Source organism: Pseudonaja textilis, chromosome 7 (assembly GCF_049901715.1).
Source record: "Pseudonaja textilis isolate UNSWEBS1 chromosome 7, rPseTex1.2, whole genome shotgun sequence".
Lineage (NCBI taxonomy): Eukaryota > Metazoa > Chordata > Lepidosauria > Squamata > Elapidae > Pseudonaja > Pseudonaja textilis.
Genome location: NC_141996.1, coordinates 49,404,305 through 49,421,977, shown reverse-complemented (window position 1 = coordinate 49,421,977; position 17,673 = coordinate 49,404,305). Strand labels below are relative to the sequence as shown.

The 17,673-nt window shown below is 37.1% G+C and overlaps 2 protein-coding genes across 2 annotated transcripts; both read left to right on the top strand.

Moving 5' to 3' along the window:
• The first annotated feature begins 4,901 nt into the window (after positions 1-4,901).
• On the top strand, positions 4,902-6,478 carry LOC113436203 (claudin-8-like). Its single transcript, XM_026700477.2, has one exon. It carries the CDS (start codon positions 5,122-5,124, stop codon positions 5,800-5,802), a length of 681 nt encoding a protein of 226 aa, XP_026556262.1. The 5' UTR covers positions 4,902-5,121; the 3' UTR covers positions 5,803-6,478.
• Positions 6,479-12,198: 5,720 nt separating this feature from the next.
• LOC113436204 (claudin-17-like) lies at positions 12,199-14,137 on the top strand. The gene has a single exon (XM_087937897.1). It carries the CDS (start codon positions 12,313-12,315, stop codon positions 12,949-12,951), a length of 639 nt encoding a protein of 212 aa, XP_087794023.1. The 5' UTR covers positions 12,199-12,312; the 3' UTR covers positions 12,952-14,137.
• The last annotated feature ends 3,536 nt before the right edge of the window (positions 14,138-17,673 follow it).

The following is a 17,673-nucleotide window of genomic DNA, read 5'->3' as shown; positions in this document are numbered from 1 at the left end:
TCAAAAAAGAAGAAACGACCTCTTCCCTGGTCCAACACCTCAAAGCCACAGGACATAAAATTGACTTTAAAAATACCAGAACTATTGCCAAAACCGAACACTTCAACAGCAGAATAATCAGAGAAGCCATAGAAATAGAAAAACGCCCACACAGCATGAACAAACGAGATGACATTTGGAAACCCGCCCTCATGAACAGACGAATACCTAACATGAAGAATGACACCAGACCCACACCCATCAGAGCCACACAAGATGCCACCACCACACTCCCATATAGAAACAGACTCACACCCACTCAGAAGATGAGACACGACCATGGACCAGAAGCTACACTGCAACCTCATCACTGCCCACTTCAAACCCCTCCGAGCCATACATGAAGCAGGCTGACACCCACTATGGAGATGCAGCGCGACCTCGAACTCGAAACCAGGCAGCAAGAAATCCAGCCAATCAGAACACGACCAACCCCCAACCAATCAAAACACAGCCAGGCCCCCACCAATGAGAAGACACCCCCACCCAATCAGAACACAGCCAAGCCCCCACCCAATCAAATCCCACCCCACTGACAGTTGGAAAAAAAAAGCAGCTGCAATTTCACATCACTCTGAAAAGCAAAAACCAAAGACAGAGGCCTGATGATGATGAATGAGACTTCATCGAAACGTTGCCTAGATACTTTGAATCTTACGCGGAGAAAACCCAAACAACCAAAGATCCACATACAAATACCATGAGAACCTCAGAAAACATATATATATATATATATATATATATATATATATATATATATATATATATATATATATATATATATATTGATTTGTCTGTTTTAAATGTATGTCAAATAAATGTTTTTTCTAGAATAAAAAATAATATTTTTTAAAAAAAAAATTGGTGTGCAATATTTTGTCAACTTAAGCTTCAGAAAATTAATCCTTTACACCGTATAATATATTCTTATCCATAATTGCTTCGTTTACTAGCTTATTTATTTCCTGAACAAATAAATATCCAACAGAATGATTTTCCACATAAATTATTTAGCATCATGGGAAGCTTCATTCTGATGTATCATAAATGAATATGTCCTGCCTTTCATGGGAAAAAAATCTTTGAAGAAAAATAACACATTCTTGATAAAGCTGGTAGTTTTTATTTGAATTTTTAAAAAACCATGCAATCTATAAAGAATTTTTGAGGTTTCCATGTTAGTGAAATGAATCTTGATATTATTGGCTTGGAGAGTTTAATTTCTGAACTCATCCAGAAGCATCAGATTTGTACATGTGACAACTGGAGTTGAGCAAGATTTAGGTATTGTTTAGAGCAGGAATCAACTGGAAGTTGAGCAAGATTTAGGTATTGTTTAAAGCAGGAATCTCAAAATTGCAGCCTGTTCCACTGGTATAGCCCAATATCATCGCAGCTGGGTCTATGGTCTTACTATGTCTTACTATGGCTTTATGATGGGGGGCACAGCTCTAGGTCCAGGCTGGCCAAGCAAAAGGGTTATTGTACTGTAATCCCTGGTCTGCTGCAAGACCAACTCCATGGGGTTCTGTATATCTATGGTCATTTTTGCTTTGGCTGGCAGAGATAATGAATTCCATAAGTTTGGTCACCATACCTAGTGGTAATATCCTTAGCTGATCACCATGGTGATTCCTGGTAAGTTCTGGTCCATTACTCTTGGTCTTTTTTCTCCCTGACAGCAGTTGGCCTGTCTCCTCATTAACCCAGTAGCTCCCCGATAGTAGCAACATTTCATAAGCTGTACATTTTCCTTCCATGAATATGATAGTTATTTTAGAATTTAGTAATACAGCTTGTTGCTATATTCTTACATGATGTTATTATACCACACATTTCTTGCCTCATAATAGCTCCAATATCTTTAATGTTTTGCTTTCTGAAAATGTGTTGGGCTGAGGATTCAGCTGGCATCCATGTAAACTAAAGAAAACCTCAACATGTGTGAAAATAGCACATTATGACTTGCCTTTGGCATGTAGATGTTATCCCTTTTTATTGTATTATCTAAACTAGCTGTGTGATTCACACTAGTGTTTCTTTTCTTTGTGTGTGTGTGTGTGTGGGTGACTAGTAGCCATCAACCATGATTTCTTGAGAAGTTAGAAAAGCTCTTAATGAGCAAGTATAGAGTTATTTGAACTTAGGTCAGATTAGGCACAGCCCAAGCCTACCATGATGAAATAGTCGGCTTCAAGCATCATCATTAGTGAAATGAGGGAGGGATGAAAACTTCAGTTAATGAGGAAATTCTGTAGAATACATTTTAGAACTAGACTTAAACACAAAGGGCTTGGCCTACTTTCAAAAGACTTTAGTAAAATATCAATTAAAATCTCTGAACCCTTGTTGCTTTTCAGCAGTTTAGCGTACCAGAAGGAGAGACCGAAAGAAAATATGGAACCCACTTATTGGAGATTGTGGTCCTACTTACCGATTTGAATTCTCCTTACTCTCAGTATGCAGCTACTTGATAGACTATCTCTGGAAACTCATGGGCCTCAACAAGAAAACAAACAGAAAGATACTCAACCACATTGTTTTCTGCTTCAATCAGCCACATATAATGACCTAACATTGATTCAGGCTTAATGTTCCACTTCATCTCTCCATGGAATGATTTGCACTAAGAAGCCATTGCTTCAAATGAGGTGTAATAAATCGAGGACTACCTGTACTAGTTTCTTACCTGAAAGAGAGTAAGATTTTATGGAGAGGGCAACAGTAGAGGAGAGACTTAGTTTAGATATGCAGAATTACCACCTTTCCATGACAAACATTTAAATTATTTATTTAACAAAATTGAAATGTGATTTCTAATCACAGATTGAGTGACTTTCTTTCTTATAGGACATGGAATGAATAGGACTAATGAAAACTGGTTATGGGTCATTCTTGAAGCAGAAGGTATTCAAATTCTTGGTGAAAGAAATATATATTTTCAATATCATTTAAGAATATGAAGGTTATCAACATATTTTCCTATGCTGCAGAATTTTAAATGCACACGTGTGTACCATGAACAATATTCAATTTAATTAACTCCTAAGTAATTTACTTGTAGAATAATAAGAATATATCTATGTCATGTATATATAGACTTGAACATTTCAAACAGGGCTACATTTTAGTGCTTTATCTTATTTAGGACAGATTTAGAAAAGAGTAAAGCTGTTTGGGGAATAGAAAATTGATTTCAGTCAAGAGGGAGTGATAATAGAGAAATTCCAGATAAAATATTTTCAGATTTACATGCATTGACTTGATAATGAGTCAATATATTAGGGATGCAACCAGAGACAGGAAACAGCAGACTTAGGAGTGGAACCAACTATAGTTAGAGTCATTAATTTAATTAGCTATCGTAGAATTTCAATCATGATGAATGTTCAGATTTTTAAATTAATAAACTCATGTAGTACAGTTAGTCTATTCATTTTTTGTTTACTAATGGGGTAATGCTATTCCTTGGATTATGATCATTTGTTCTACAACTGTTCAAAATTATGATGGTATTGGATGAAAAGGAGTTATGACTGGTCTATGAAGTTGGGGCTGTCACATTGACTCTGCCAATTCACAATTATGGTGATCACAATGTCCTTCAGTCAGGCAATTGCCATTTGTGACTTCTCTGTCAATGGGAAATCTGGCATGAGGTCACAAACCACCTTTTTGTCACTTGCCTGCAGCATCCACACAACCTCCCATGCTCAATAGCATTTTCCTGTAGCATCTGTGGACATGTCCACATGCCACAGTGCTGGTTTGTGGCACTCCTCCACCTGGCCTTGGTCAGCACCCACATACTCACACATGCCCCATTGCACCAGCCAGTAGTACCCCCACACATGCCCTCACTCCATCCATAGCAGCTGCCTGTGGCATCTGCATGCCTTCCCACACTTCATAGTGCCTGCCACATCACCTGTGCAATTGCCATGCTACTTACAACCCACCTGTTCTGTATAGCACCACCCTGTGACCCACAGTAGCACCCATGTACCTGCCTTTACTGCATAGCACCTACCTGTAGCATCAATCCATCTAGGTTTCATAGCACTTGTACATGACACCTGCCTGCCTGCAGCATCTGCTTCTGAATTTCATCTGCAGTTCTAACCTGACTGCTTATCTGGTGTTTCTCCCTCTTCTCACAGCATGGTCATGTGGGGTCCTCTTTTAATGTCCCTTGTGGTCCTGGTGGTTATGATGGCTACCAGGTCTGCCAAGATTGGTGTTGCTAAGTGATGCAGTCACATGACTTTGGGCTTTACAGTTGTATTGCTTAGCAACAGAAGTCCAGGCTCAGTTGTCATCATATCTTGAAGACTACCTATAAGGAGATTTGGCAAAATTTTGCTTGAATCTTTCATATGACATTTTAAAAATCCAGTCGCTGACACATTGTTTTCCACACAGGCTCGACACAGGGTTAATTTGCTTTGGATTCATATTTAACCACTACGGTAGTTGCAGTTTTCAAAACTTTTGTTTCACTGGTCAATACAGGAATATAAAAGTTAATTTATATTTTCTATCTGAAGATGATAAACATGTCAATACTATGTTAGATCTTTCCAATAATATTTTTGGTTTCCACTGGAGGAATTTTTTTAAATTGTTATATTAACACAATCTAATTTTATACCATGCTCTCATGATAAAAAGAGAAGACGGTTAAAGGGAAAAATTACTTTCCTTAAAGGTTTAAGTGTGCCCTGAGAGGATTTTTGTATACTTTGCAAGCCTTGTTATGTGTAACCTTTCACTTGCTTTTTGTATACTTTGCAAGCCTTGTTATGTGTAACCTTTCACTTGCTTTGAAAGTTGTAAAACCTGACCGATAAGTTTATCCTTCCAATCAATAGGGGCAGTGGTATGCTCAAAACAGCAAAGAGGCAGCCAACTCCTAATCAGTGCGGATCAGACTGAAATGGATTTGAGTTAACAGAGTTTCTGTACCTGAGCATGAGGGGTTTTGAAAAGTTATTTTTTCAACACCTGATTTGAATCGGTAAAGTAAAAGAAGATTCACCTAAAACTCTCTGGAACTGCATTCTGCTGACTTGGAAAGAGGAAATGGCGGCAGCGACTGCATTGCAGATTGCAGGACTGATCCTTGGTGGCATTGGCACTGTTGGGACCTTTGCCATCACTGGCATGCCCCAGTGGCGAGTGACGGCTTTCATTGAAAGCAATGTGGTGGTCTTTGAGACATTTTGGGAAGGCCTCTGGATGAATTGCATAAGGCAAGAGTCCATCAGGATGCAGTGCAAAGTCTATGACTCCCTCCTGGATCTCCCACCAGACCTGCAAGCTTCAAGAGGCTTGATGTGTGCAGCTTCAGCTCTGGCATTCCTCGCTTCTGCAGTGGCTGTTCTTGGCATGAAGTGTACCCAGTGCACAGGAAATGATGATCGCATCAAAGGCTACATTCTGCTGGCGGGCGGCATTTCCTTCATCCTGACTGGCATTGTGGTGCTCATCCCAGTGTGCTTTGTTGCCCATAACATTATCCGAGACTTCTACAATCCTGTCACCACACTGGCTCAGAAGAGAGAGCTTGGAGAAGCACTTTACATAGGCTGGGCTTCAGCTTTCTGTCTTGTGGTTGGAGGGGCAATTTTATGTTGTTTCTGCCGTTGCGATGAAAAAACCCGAAGCTACCGGTATTCATTACCCTCACAACCGACCACTTACCGCAGCCACAATATTCAAAGAAGAGCGGAGAGTGCATATTCTAAAAGTCAGTATGTTTAGTTGTCTTGATCCAAGAGGAAGAATCTTTTACAGTCAACATGAAATCTGATAAGGTGAGAAGAAGCTCTGCTTGAGTAACATACTGTGATTGCTGGAATGCCACTTTATCTATGAACTATAAAACAAAAGACAGAAATGTCTTCAGATATTTCAGAGTAGGAATGGAGCTTGAAGCTGGAGCTTGTTTCCAATTTGTCCTTTTCTAATTAATCCCTATTAAGAAGTATTCACATATTTATGCTCTGTGACACATACAGATCTTCAGAGTGGTGGGAAGAATTTTGTTATGACTGGTAAACATTTAAGCCGTGAAGTTTTTATATTCAAAATGTAAAGTCTAAAATATATCATATGATATATTATGAAGGTGGTGGGGAAAGACTGGAAATGTCCACTTTAAATCTATAAATGGTTATTTACATAGGTAGTCTTTAATAAAATGTTCTTTAGTTGTCAGAAAGAATGAAATTATATTTCAAATAGTTGATTTTCATTTTCTGTCAAAATGTTTCTTTACTTTTGCCCTAACAGATTAATATTTTGTATAAACTTAATGCTTTTTAAATAATTAATGTTTATTTTTCTTATCATGTAAATTGTAATCTAAGATTAATTTGATGTGCATTCTATTTCATTCTGCAGTTAAAAAAGTTATTATTAAAAATATTTCACATTGCATCAGATACAACTTTGTGTGACTTTTCCAATGGCTCTTTGGGTAAATCTAATTTGTATTCAAAATGTGAAATCTACAATAAACATGGAGAGTATCTCATGTGACCCACCAATAGATGGATTTTGAGGAAGAAAATATCTCTGAGTAGCTGGTAGGATTTATTTTATGGTATATATTTTCTATCAGGATGTGTTGCATGTACAAAGCACTTAAACTTTTATATTTGACAGGCCTAAAGGAAATTTAACCATTCATATTACAATGTGTTAAAATAGCTGCTGAGATTGCTTTCAGATTTTAAATGGTTAATAATGTCAATCACACTGCTATATACATGCACTCTTCTTCTAGAAAAAAGAATTCATTGTTATTTTCATAGATTGATTGAGCTGAAATATGGTAGGAAACTGATTACAGCAATAGGACTAGGGTGGAGGACAAGTTGACTATTCAGTATTATTTATATTATTGAAAATTTAAAGTTGGCATAGTCATACAGCTTATAGTGAAGAACAAACAAAATTCTTTTACAATCAATAATAGGAAGAAGCTGTACAATCCAATTGCTTTAATGATATGTATTTCCTGTTAAATATTATTGGATTTAGAATGTACTTTCAAATATCACAAATGCTGTTTACATCAAGATGATTATTAGATGAGATTATTAGACTTGCGGGGCTGGCACACTGTGCAACAAGGTCACATAGTGTAATAAGATTGGGACTGGGTCAGGGACTTCTGTCCTCACTGTGAGTTGTGTTGGGAGGGTGCACGAAGGGAGGCTCAGCCAATCTCATTGTACACATGTTGTCCTCTGACAATAAAGTTAATAATAATCTGAGGGAAACTGCACAATTTGCCATTTGGAACACAGAAAGTTCTTACAACACTTCATTTAGTGACCATTCAAAGTTACAGTGGCACTGAAAAAGGGGATTTATGATCATTTTCCACACTTATGATCATTGCAGTATCCCCATGATCACATGATCAAAATTCAGACACTTGGCAACTGACACATATTTATGACAGTTGCAGTGTCCCAGGGTCATGTGATCACTTTTGCAATGACAATGGGGAAGCTTAACAACTGTGTTACCAACTTAACAGCTGCAGTGTTTCATTTAATAACTGTGGCAAGAAAGGTCATACAATGGGACAAAACCAGTGGTGGGATTCAATTTTTTTTGCTACCCGTTCTGAGGGCATGGCTTGGTGGATGTGGCAGGAGAAGGATACTGCAAAATTTCAATTCCCTCCCCACTCCTGGGGGAAGGTTAATGCAAAATCCCCATGCCCCCCCCCACTAACCTGCTTTCCAGCTCTGTTCTCCTGTGCAGGGCAACAAAAGAAGACCCAGCTGATCAGCTGGGACTCAGAAGACAGATAATAGATGGAGGTGGAGCCAGTCAGAAGTGGTATTTGCTGGTTCTCCTAACTACTCAAAATTTCCACTACCAGTTCTCCAGTCAGAATCTGCTGAATACCACCTCTGGACAAAACTCACTTAACTGTCTTGCTTAGTAACAGAAATTTGGGGCTCAGTTGTGGTTGTATGTAGAGGATTATCTGTGGTCTTTTTTTATTGGTGTTGTTAAATGATGGCATTTTGAGCACTGGAGATGTGAATTAGGCATAAAAAAAGAGTAAATCTCCTTTCCAAACTTCCACTTCATTTCATGCAGCAGAGTATTGCAGCCTTCCACAGCTCAGATGCTCCTATATATTGGGCCTATACTGTATATATACAAATGGAATTTGTAGACCAATGTATTTGGAGAGCAAATAGCAGATTTCCAGATACTGTACAAACTAACAGGCAAGAAAATAAGGTGCTGTTCTTCTGATAGAGAGTTATCCAATTTGTTGTTGAAATCTGGAACTGAAATCCTAATAATTTTCCTGACTTTAATGTAAAATTTTAAAATAGCAAAGAAAAATCAAATTTTCAATATTTTTGGGAAATCTGGAAATAATTCACAATCCTTACAGTTTCATTCCCTCTCTTTCTATTGAAATTTTTTGCTTTACTTCCCTCAAGTTTCAGCATTATCTCCTATCATCTGGGACTTCATGTCTTCAGTGTGCTGATATTATATTCATGGATATAAAAAATAAATGCAGTCTGTCTTTAATTAAGTCCCTATGGCTTAATTCTGTTCTTCAAATAAATACTTCAGGTATTTTGATACAATTAGTTATGGAAGATGCCATATAAATAGCTTCTGTTTAAATTATTTGCTTTCATTATGTTTTTATAGTATAAAATAATTAGCATTAGTGGTACAACTATTAAGATTTGCTGGCAAGAACCTTTGCAAAAATGCTTTAATTTTAAAGGTCCGTTGGTGAGTTAAAACTTCCTTCATCTCTGATCTTTATCACAGAGTGAATTTGGCATCTGCTGACTACTTCCTTAGCTAAGCAGATAGGAATAATTGTATATCTGTATTGCTTTTTTTTCTTTTTTAATTCTGAAGATGTTTTAAATTGAGTACTCAAATAACACTGGCTCCTTTTTTATTTTTCTCTCTGTGTTTACATGCATGTTTGCTATTTTATTCACAATCTGAATTTTCTTGAGTTTTGATACTTACATTTTAGCATGCTACACTGCTCCGCGCTTGGAATGAAGTAAATAGTTGTAACATTTGTGCACGAGTGCTTTGACGAGAGACTACACATAGTTGAACTCAGAGGTAAGAGCAATAACAGGTAAAGATAATCCATCAGTTTGGTTTAATTCAGTTTCTCATTTTTTCTTACATCAATTCATTTTATCCATTTAATATGTCTTGGGTTCAGCTAAATGATGCTGTTTAATAGAGGAGCCCTGGAGCAGATCCATTCTGCCAGATCTAGTGGGAAGAGTAGAAATAATCAGGGACAGGAAGTCTCTGGCTCTTTGCTATTCATAGCTATAAAGGTAATAACCAGCACCTCGACTTGACTCCAAGTCAAGTCACTCACAAAGCAGTGGTGTTACATATTCACATGGCTGTATTCTTTACACAGTTGCAACTTTGAAATGGTCTTCAAAGGCATTTCAATGTAAAATGAATTGCAAGAGACCAATAAGGAAATGACTAAGGCATGAGTGATGTGAGAGAAGTTTCCTGATCCAGCAACAGGTAAAATTGGATTTAAAGTCCCTTCTGGTCATGACCATCATATGTACCTCCAGCAGGAATGGTGAGTCCTTTCACCATGTAGATGTTAACAAGGAGTGGGGAGAGAGGTGAGCTCTGAGGTTGGGCCTATTTGCCCTTTACACTGACTGGAACTGGCCTCAAAGGAAGAAGGAAATCCTCATAAAACTATATTCTCCATTCCTAACCTCCAAAACTGATCCGGAAGAAGATCATAATTGAAAGGCCACTGAAAGATCAAGGAAGGCCAGGATGGATGCATCAGCCCATCTTGAACCCATCAGAGGTTATTGATAAATGTGATCCATGTCATCTCCATGATATAACCTGTTCTGAAACCCAACTGAAATGAGTCTAGATAAATCAGCTTTCCCAAGGTCTTTTGGAACTTTGAGACGATGCCTATTCGACCTTAGAATTATTGGTTTTCCTGAAGAAAGTAGTAAATTTAATTCACCTCTAGTTGATACCATGTTTCTCATATAATAAGGCCGGGTCTTATTTTTTTTTGAGCCCCCCCAAAATGGCTAGGCCGTCTTTTTAGGGATGACTTAATTCCCCCCCTTGCAACTTTGGGCGGGCGGCGACGGCTTAGATGTTGATCTCGGCGTTGGTGAGGCACTTAGTATCCGGGTCAACGCAGGCAGCACCATATCCGGGTATGCAACAAAAGTACTTCCTAACAGCAAGCCCCGCCACCATTCCCCCCCATTTCGCATGTTTTAATATAGGCCTTAATTTGGGGGGAGGGACTTAATTTCATTTCATGCCTATAAAACATGCTGGGACTTCCTATTGGGGGAGGCCGTATTGTTGGAGAAACAGGGTAGCATATTTTAACAACTAACAGGAAAACAACCTTTTTCAGATGACACACAAATATTGTAGGTGTACAATAGTATTGATATAGATGGATCAAGTCTAACTGAATAGCGGATGACTTCTTACACTGACTTGCACCAATACTGCATGAGTTTATTGTAACTATAGAACATGAGTAAAATTTTAAATAATCAAAATCAAAGATTACCGTTTGACATCCTGAGAATAAGAATTCTTAACTGATATTGGCTCACTTTAATTACTTTTCTAATTTGCTGAAATATTCAAATCAGTAGTAATATAACTCTTATGTTGATGAAGGTAAACTAATTGTCAGGGAAAAATATTTAATCAAGAACTTGGTAACCCTGATCTCCAAACAAACAAATCAGACTTACAAATTCCTAGTAAGCAAAACACTTTGGGGAAAAGAACCTTTCACTTCAGCCATACTTTTTTGTTTGTGACATGTTGCCTGGAAGTAGATCTGACCTCCTAATATTCTTTATATAGATTGAAAAACAAAAGGAGAAGATATGGGTGGAGGCTGCCATATTATTGTAATGCTAAAAAAACCCAACAAGATTACTGCAACATTTCCATAATTGCTGAGCTTTAACTTCCAATAAATAATCTCAGGCTGCCAAAACATTATCAGGACTGTATAGACCAGTGGTGGCTAACCTTTTTGGGCTCCTGTGCCAAAAATTGCAAGCGCGCCAGTATGCCCATATTTACATGCCAGCACCCAGAATGCATTGTACCCCCCCCATGCCCCCTGCTCATGCCCACGCAATCCCCACCCCACCTCCTTATCTGCACTATGCCTCACAGCTGATTTTTCAGCTGGTTTGAGGCCTTTTTCGGCCTCTGAGAGGCTTGGAAAAAGCCTCTGCAAGGCTTTTCAGGCAAAATTAGAGGCCCATTTGTCCTTGCAGAGGCTTTTTCCAAGCTTCTGGGAGGCCAAAAAAGGCCTCAAACCAACCAAAAAAATCAGCTGTGAGGCGCACGCATGCGCAATGAGGTAAGTTTGCCTGCAGCTCGCATGCCAGCACAAATGGCTCTGTGTGCCACTTGTGTCATGCGTGCCATGGGTTCGCCATCAGGGTATAGACATTTGGATGTACAGGGCTTCACCAGTGCTTCAGTTAATTAACTTCAGGATCTATTTATCTTGTTTTTACTTATCTGTTTTAAAAGAACTGCTTAGGTGGTATAATTCATTGATTTGGAGAATTATCAGGGCATAGCTTGGAAAAGACCTTCTGCACACAATATTGTTTACTAATTACTAATTCATTACTAATTTTATAACTAATGAATGAAAACAGGGCCCCTCAGTGTGTCTACATAAATAATTCACATTCATCTATTTCTTGAAACATTATCAAATATCCTAAATCCAGCCTTTGATTTTTGTCATCAACTCGTAAATCTATTTTAGCAGACAGAACACCAAGTTCATTTTATCCATTATATTTTGACACTGATGCAATCATTATTGTTGTAGAATAATTATCAGCACTATAGTTAGAACCAAATCATTTAATTATAGACTTGTAGAAACATTGAAATTCAAAAAAGCATCAACGTCAGGTATAAGTTAGACTCACCCTTCCCAAGGATATGATTTGCTACCCAGGTATTAGGTCTTGCTTTTGTAGACTCTTAGAAGAGATATAAAGCAGTTTCCTCCAAGCAGGCAGATGTGATCTGAACTCTTCACTAGTATAGATGGAGACGATCTTAAATTCATCTGACCCAGGAGGAAATCATGAATACATTGTCTACTTTTCAGAGGAATGAAGCTCTTTAGGAAGAATATTTGGTCTGTTTCTTTTCTGGGTACAATTTTCTGAGATGGCTTTTTGTCCAGTACAAATGATGGCTTGGCTGCTTGGGATTGTTGGCATGTTTGGAACGGTTATTGTCACCCTGATGCCTCAGTGGAAAGTATCAGCCTTTACAGGAAACAACATCATAGTCTTTGAGACTATTTGGGAAGGTTTATGGATGGTATGTGTCAGTCACATCAAGAATTACCAGTGCGAATTCTACAGATCCATTCTGGCCCTTCCACCTTTGTTAGATGCTGCCAGAGGATTAATGTGCACGGCTTGTGCGCTGTCAGTTATTGCTTGTCTGATTGCTTTAGCTGGCATGAAATGCATCCGAAGTCCAGACAGTAATGAACAAGTCAAAAGAAACCTTTTATTCACAGCTGGAGTAAGTTTTTTCCTGGCTGGGGTTTTTGTGCTGATTCCTGTTTCTTGTATTGCCAACGATATCATCGAGGATTTTTACAATCCAGAAATCCAAGCTGCTCGGAAACGTGAATTGGGAGCTGCTCTCTACTTAGGCTGGGTCTCAGGTGCATTTCTAATTTGTGGAGGAGGCATGTTTTGTGGTTTCTGCTGCTGTCCTGAAGAACCTGAAATATATCAGCATTCAGCAACATGCAGTGAAATCAAGCCTATGGCAATGCGTTCCTATGTATGATTCCTTCAGGTCTGCATCCTGAACTTGTCTGGGACAAAGAAATGAATTTTGGGATTCTAACTTTAAATTCAGGACAATACAGTTATGTAGATCCAATCAATACCAACGATTTGTAGAAACAGATTTTCATCTAGGAATATGCTCTTGGGCAGATCACTTCCTTTATTTAGCAATGCAACATGTAAGAGTATGAAGACATTGTATTTGCTGCAAAACTCTCAGTTTATGTCCATAAGGTATTGTGTTTTCAGAGAAAGAAAATTAGACTCAATCTGTTTTCTCGTACTTTTGAAGTTCTCTTGATCAGGATGAATGTTACTCCTTACATTTTGATGTGAAATGCATGCTTATATACAGATAGTGGGATACAAACACACACACATACGCACAACTTGCAGTTACATTGAAGCATTTGTGCTTTTACATTTTGAAACTGAAAGCTAGGAGATGAATTTTAAATCTGCTGAAATTTCCTTCCTTTTAAAATATTTTAAGGAAAAATCTACTATATTATAGTTCATATCTATTTTCTTTAGTTTTTTTCTTTTTAACTTATTAATGTGAAAAGTAAAACGTTTACTAAGCCCTAATTTAATTTTTTTTCTGACCTAAGAATCCCTAGATCTGTGGATTTTAACTCCCAGGCATATGAAGTTAAAATGGCTATTGTTAAGAATTATGATTGTTGATGCAGCTAAAAAGACCTGGGTTAGGAAAAATTGGCTAAATGGGTCACAGTATTTTGCTAATATTTCTGTTTGATGAGTCATAATTAGTTCAAAAAACACAGAGGAAAAGGAAGAAAGTAGATTAGTGTATAAGGATGGCCAGTACAACTCTAATAGAGAGAACAATTCCAGAGCAAGTATATTAAAGGCATGCATTAATTTTAAAATATGACAGAACTTGATAAACAGGAAAAAGACATTAAAGTGTGTCCCTGTTATTAGAGATTTGATTTTGTATGTTATGCCTATTTATGTTTCTTTCCTATTTGCTAAATGACCTCTTGCATAAATATAAGAATACAGGCCTGGGAAATAAAAAAAGCTTTGAGTTTATAGAAAAGTACAATTTTTGGTGCAATGTAAATTTTTATCAGATTTTCCCAGTTTTTGCCAAGAAACTTATAGTGTGGCTTTTAGCATTTGCCTGCTCAATGTTCAATAAATTTCTGCATAACATATCTCTGTGATTCTGTTCAGGACAAAATAGATACATATTATGAGGAAAAAATTAATGTAAACTACAAGCTCTAATTATAAGGTTTGTTCTCTGTCAGTCAGTCTATCTGTTGTCTCTCTTTCTCCCTTCAGGTTGCTATATAACCTGAATGAAAATATACACAAAACACATACTATATATAACAGTGCCTAAATTATGACCTTCTATAGTTTCCTCTTACTAGACCCATACAACATTTGTGAATCCATTTTGATGCATGCAGCCTGCGTTGTGTACACATTATAATTAATTAATTATAGCTGCCCATTCCCATAGATTTTTGGACAACTTATAAATACAATACAAACTAATACAAACAGTTAAAAACATGCAACTTACTTGGCAGCCTAAAACAATCAAACAATAAGAAATCAAACCAAACCAGAGGCCCCACAAGGACATCAACCTCAGACCTGAGACCAAAGCCAGATCTTGAGAGTTTGGGGGAGCCCTAGAAGAGGGGATGCTATCCTCACTCTTTGGAGGGATGCTTTCTCAGAAGGCAATAGCTACAACAGAGAAGGCACACTTCCTTAGTTCTGTAAGATGACCATATTTAATAGAAGGGACCTGGAGCATATGCATTCTCCTGGAATGTACCAGCTGGGCAGAAAAAGTTGGAGATAGGCAGCTCTTAGATGTCCAAGCCATAAAGGGTTTTTATAAATAAAGGTCAGAAGCATCAATTGTACCCAGAAGCTGACTGGTAACCAGAGCAACTCAATCAGTCACTATGACATATGAAATACTAAAAATTGCCCATTATTTTCAAATTTACAACCATTGTAGCATTCCTATGGTCATGTGATAAAAATTCAGACACTTGGCAATTGGCATATATTTATGATGGTCAAATTGTCATCTTTCGCAACCTTCTGACAAGCATAGTCAATGGTGAAGCCAGATTCACTTAATTACTTTACTAACTCAACAGTTGCAGTGATTCGCTTGGCAACTGTGGCAAAAAAGCTCATAAAATGGGGCAAATTCACTGAACAACTTTCTTGCTAAGCAACTGAAATTTTGGGCCTCATTGTGCTTATAAGGCGAGGACTACCTGTAAAGCTTCCAAATGATCTTCAAGAACAGTTTCATGTAGACTATACTGAAGTAAAAAAGAATGGTATATGGAGTTATGATATGAGCTTCTTAAATTTTTATCAGCATTCACCCAGGCCAGCAACTAAAGGGAAGTTCTCTAAGAAAAGGCTTGGGTTTCCAAGAAAGCTGTGTTAACCATGTAGTGTTGATTTTGAGGAAACATTTCCCATTTACACATCTCAATGTTTTAACAGAGCATAAAAGAATGAATTCAATTAAGGTGGTGTTTGTACCCTTGACCATGTTAAGAATTTTTTAGTCTGTTCAGTCAGAGACCATCTTAGCAGAGTTTCATGCTTAGCAACACCAATAATTTGTTTTTCCTGCTATTTCAGAGAAACCTATTTTCTGGAAATTTTACACCTGAAGATAGCAAATAATTGTTGGGGTAGGACTTGCTGACAGTCCCCCCCTCTCTCCACAAAAATAGAATGGGATATAGTATAGTGAAGCTTTACTGGTCAAAGCATAAACATTAGTGCAAATAATTTTGTTATGAGTGCCATTTCCTATTTTCCTTTCTCAGACAAATGCTTTGGAATAATCCATGGAAAGATGGTAGAGACAGAAAACACCAATGAATTATTTATTTATTAGATAATAATCAGTTTAAAATGTTTTCCAGAGTTGCTAATAAAATTCAAGAATAAGAGAGATAAAGTCTTAAAATTTCAAATACATCAAACATAGGAGAAAAAAAAGAAGAGGACGAGGAGCTAAAGAGAAGCAGAGATTTTTGGAGTAGTTTCTAAGTCATTAAAATAAGCCTTGTTTGAAATATTTGAAATTCTACTCCCATATTTGGGAAGGAATAGGACAATAAGCTATATGTGCGCTTATTTTCTAGCTACGTTATGGATTCAGATAATGAAGCTTGGTGTCTGAACAAGCATTGGTAATTTAAATATATTTTAAAAGAGAAGTAGCATTATGATCAAGATTTTTTTATCTGAAGAAGGGTCTGCTTACTTTCACAATGATTTTTGCTTTAAACTGTATAAAAACAGCTGAATGCAAATGATGGGAATATATTTACATTTCAACACTGATAATAAGGTATGAGAACCACATGACAAATAATATGTTGACTATGGCTATGTTTAGAGTTGCTAAGATAACACAATAATTCCTTTGAAATTATTTTTTAAATACAAATGATTCATTTCTCCAACTTTATGCATATTGACTCAGAATAAAATTCCTCTCAAATTAGGAGGATGTAAAGGATTAACATTTATATATATATTGTTCTGCTCTGAATAAACAGCTTAGTCCTATTTTACTTCCGTGATGGACAGCCCCTCTTCCTCTCTAGGCACAGAATAAATCCTTCTGGGACAAAGTTTGGTTGCAACAGATGGAAGAAGTGGTACTGTCCTTGATTTGTTGAACAAACAATATTTGTCTTGGCTCATGTAAGACTGAACCAACACCAGAGACGCCATACAGTATGTTTGTGAACTGCTGGAAGTACTGCTTTGTGTATTTGTATTTACGAACAAGAACAGTCTTTGTTTCGTAGATCAGTTTGAAACAGCCAACTTGTTCATCCTAGTGGGAGCTTTATTTTCCATCTGAATTTTTGAAACTTCATTCGATTTAAAACAGCAACAACAATTTACTGTAAGTTATGAGGGATGTCCTAATGAAAATATAAATTTAGGCTTATTATGGAAGTTTTCATATTTCTGAATTCTAGCTGCAACAATAAATAAAGAAGTCCACCTGTGCATTTGTTAATATAAGAGTCTGGCAGAATTCTAGTTTTAAGGAAGTTGATTTGCCTTCAGTACAAAATAACATGCTACTGGAAAACATATTAGAAGCTGATGAAATATACCGAGATTTGTATAATGTAAAGTTCTTTTTCTATTTTTTAATGTACAACTCGGTTTCAGCTAGTGTCTCTTATGCTTTGTCAAACTGCCTTTTTTCAGATTACAGTTGTTACATATTGTTACACAAAATTACATATACAATTTTATGACCTTTTGGCCACCATTGTTAACTAAATCACTTTGGTTGTTGAGTGAATCCAGTTTTCCCGTTGACTTTGCTTTATGGAAATGGATTGCTTCCCAATTGATCACAAGTGGTGACTGTATAACTGTGTGGACTCTGAAGTTATAAGTGCAAGCTCTGCTTGAAAAAAAGCACTTTTTTCAGTGCTGTAACTTTGAACGGTTGTTAAATAAATGGTCAGGAGCCAAGGATTGCGTGAAATGAGAAAGAAACAAACAAATAGATGCATAATAACTTTAGATTGGTAGCTCTCCACCCAAAGCATTTTTCTCATTATTTATGGCCTCCTCCAGTGAACATGAATCAAGTCAAAAATTTAATAATTTCCAATGTTTTATTATTTATATCAGCAGTCAAAGTTAGTTTGTTCATTAC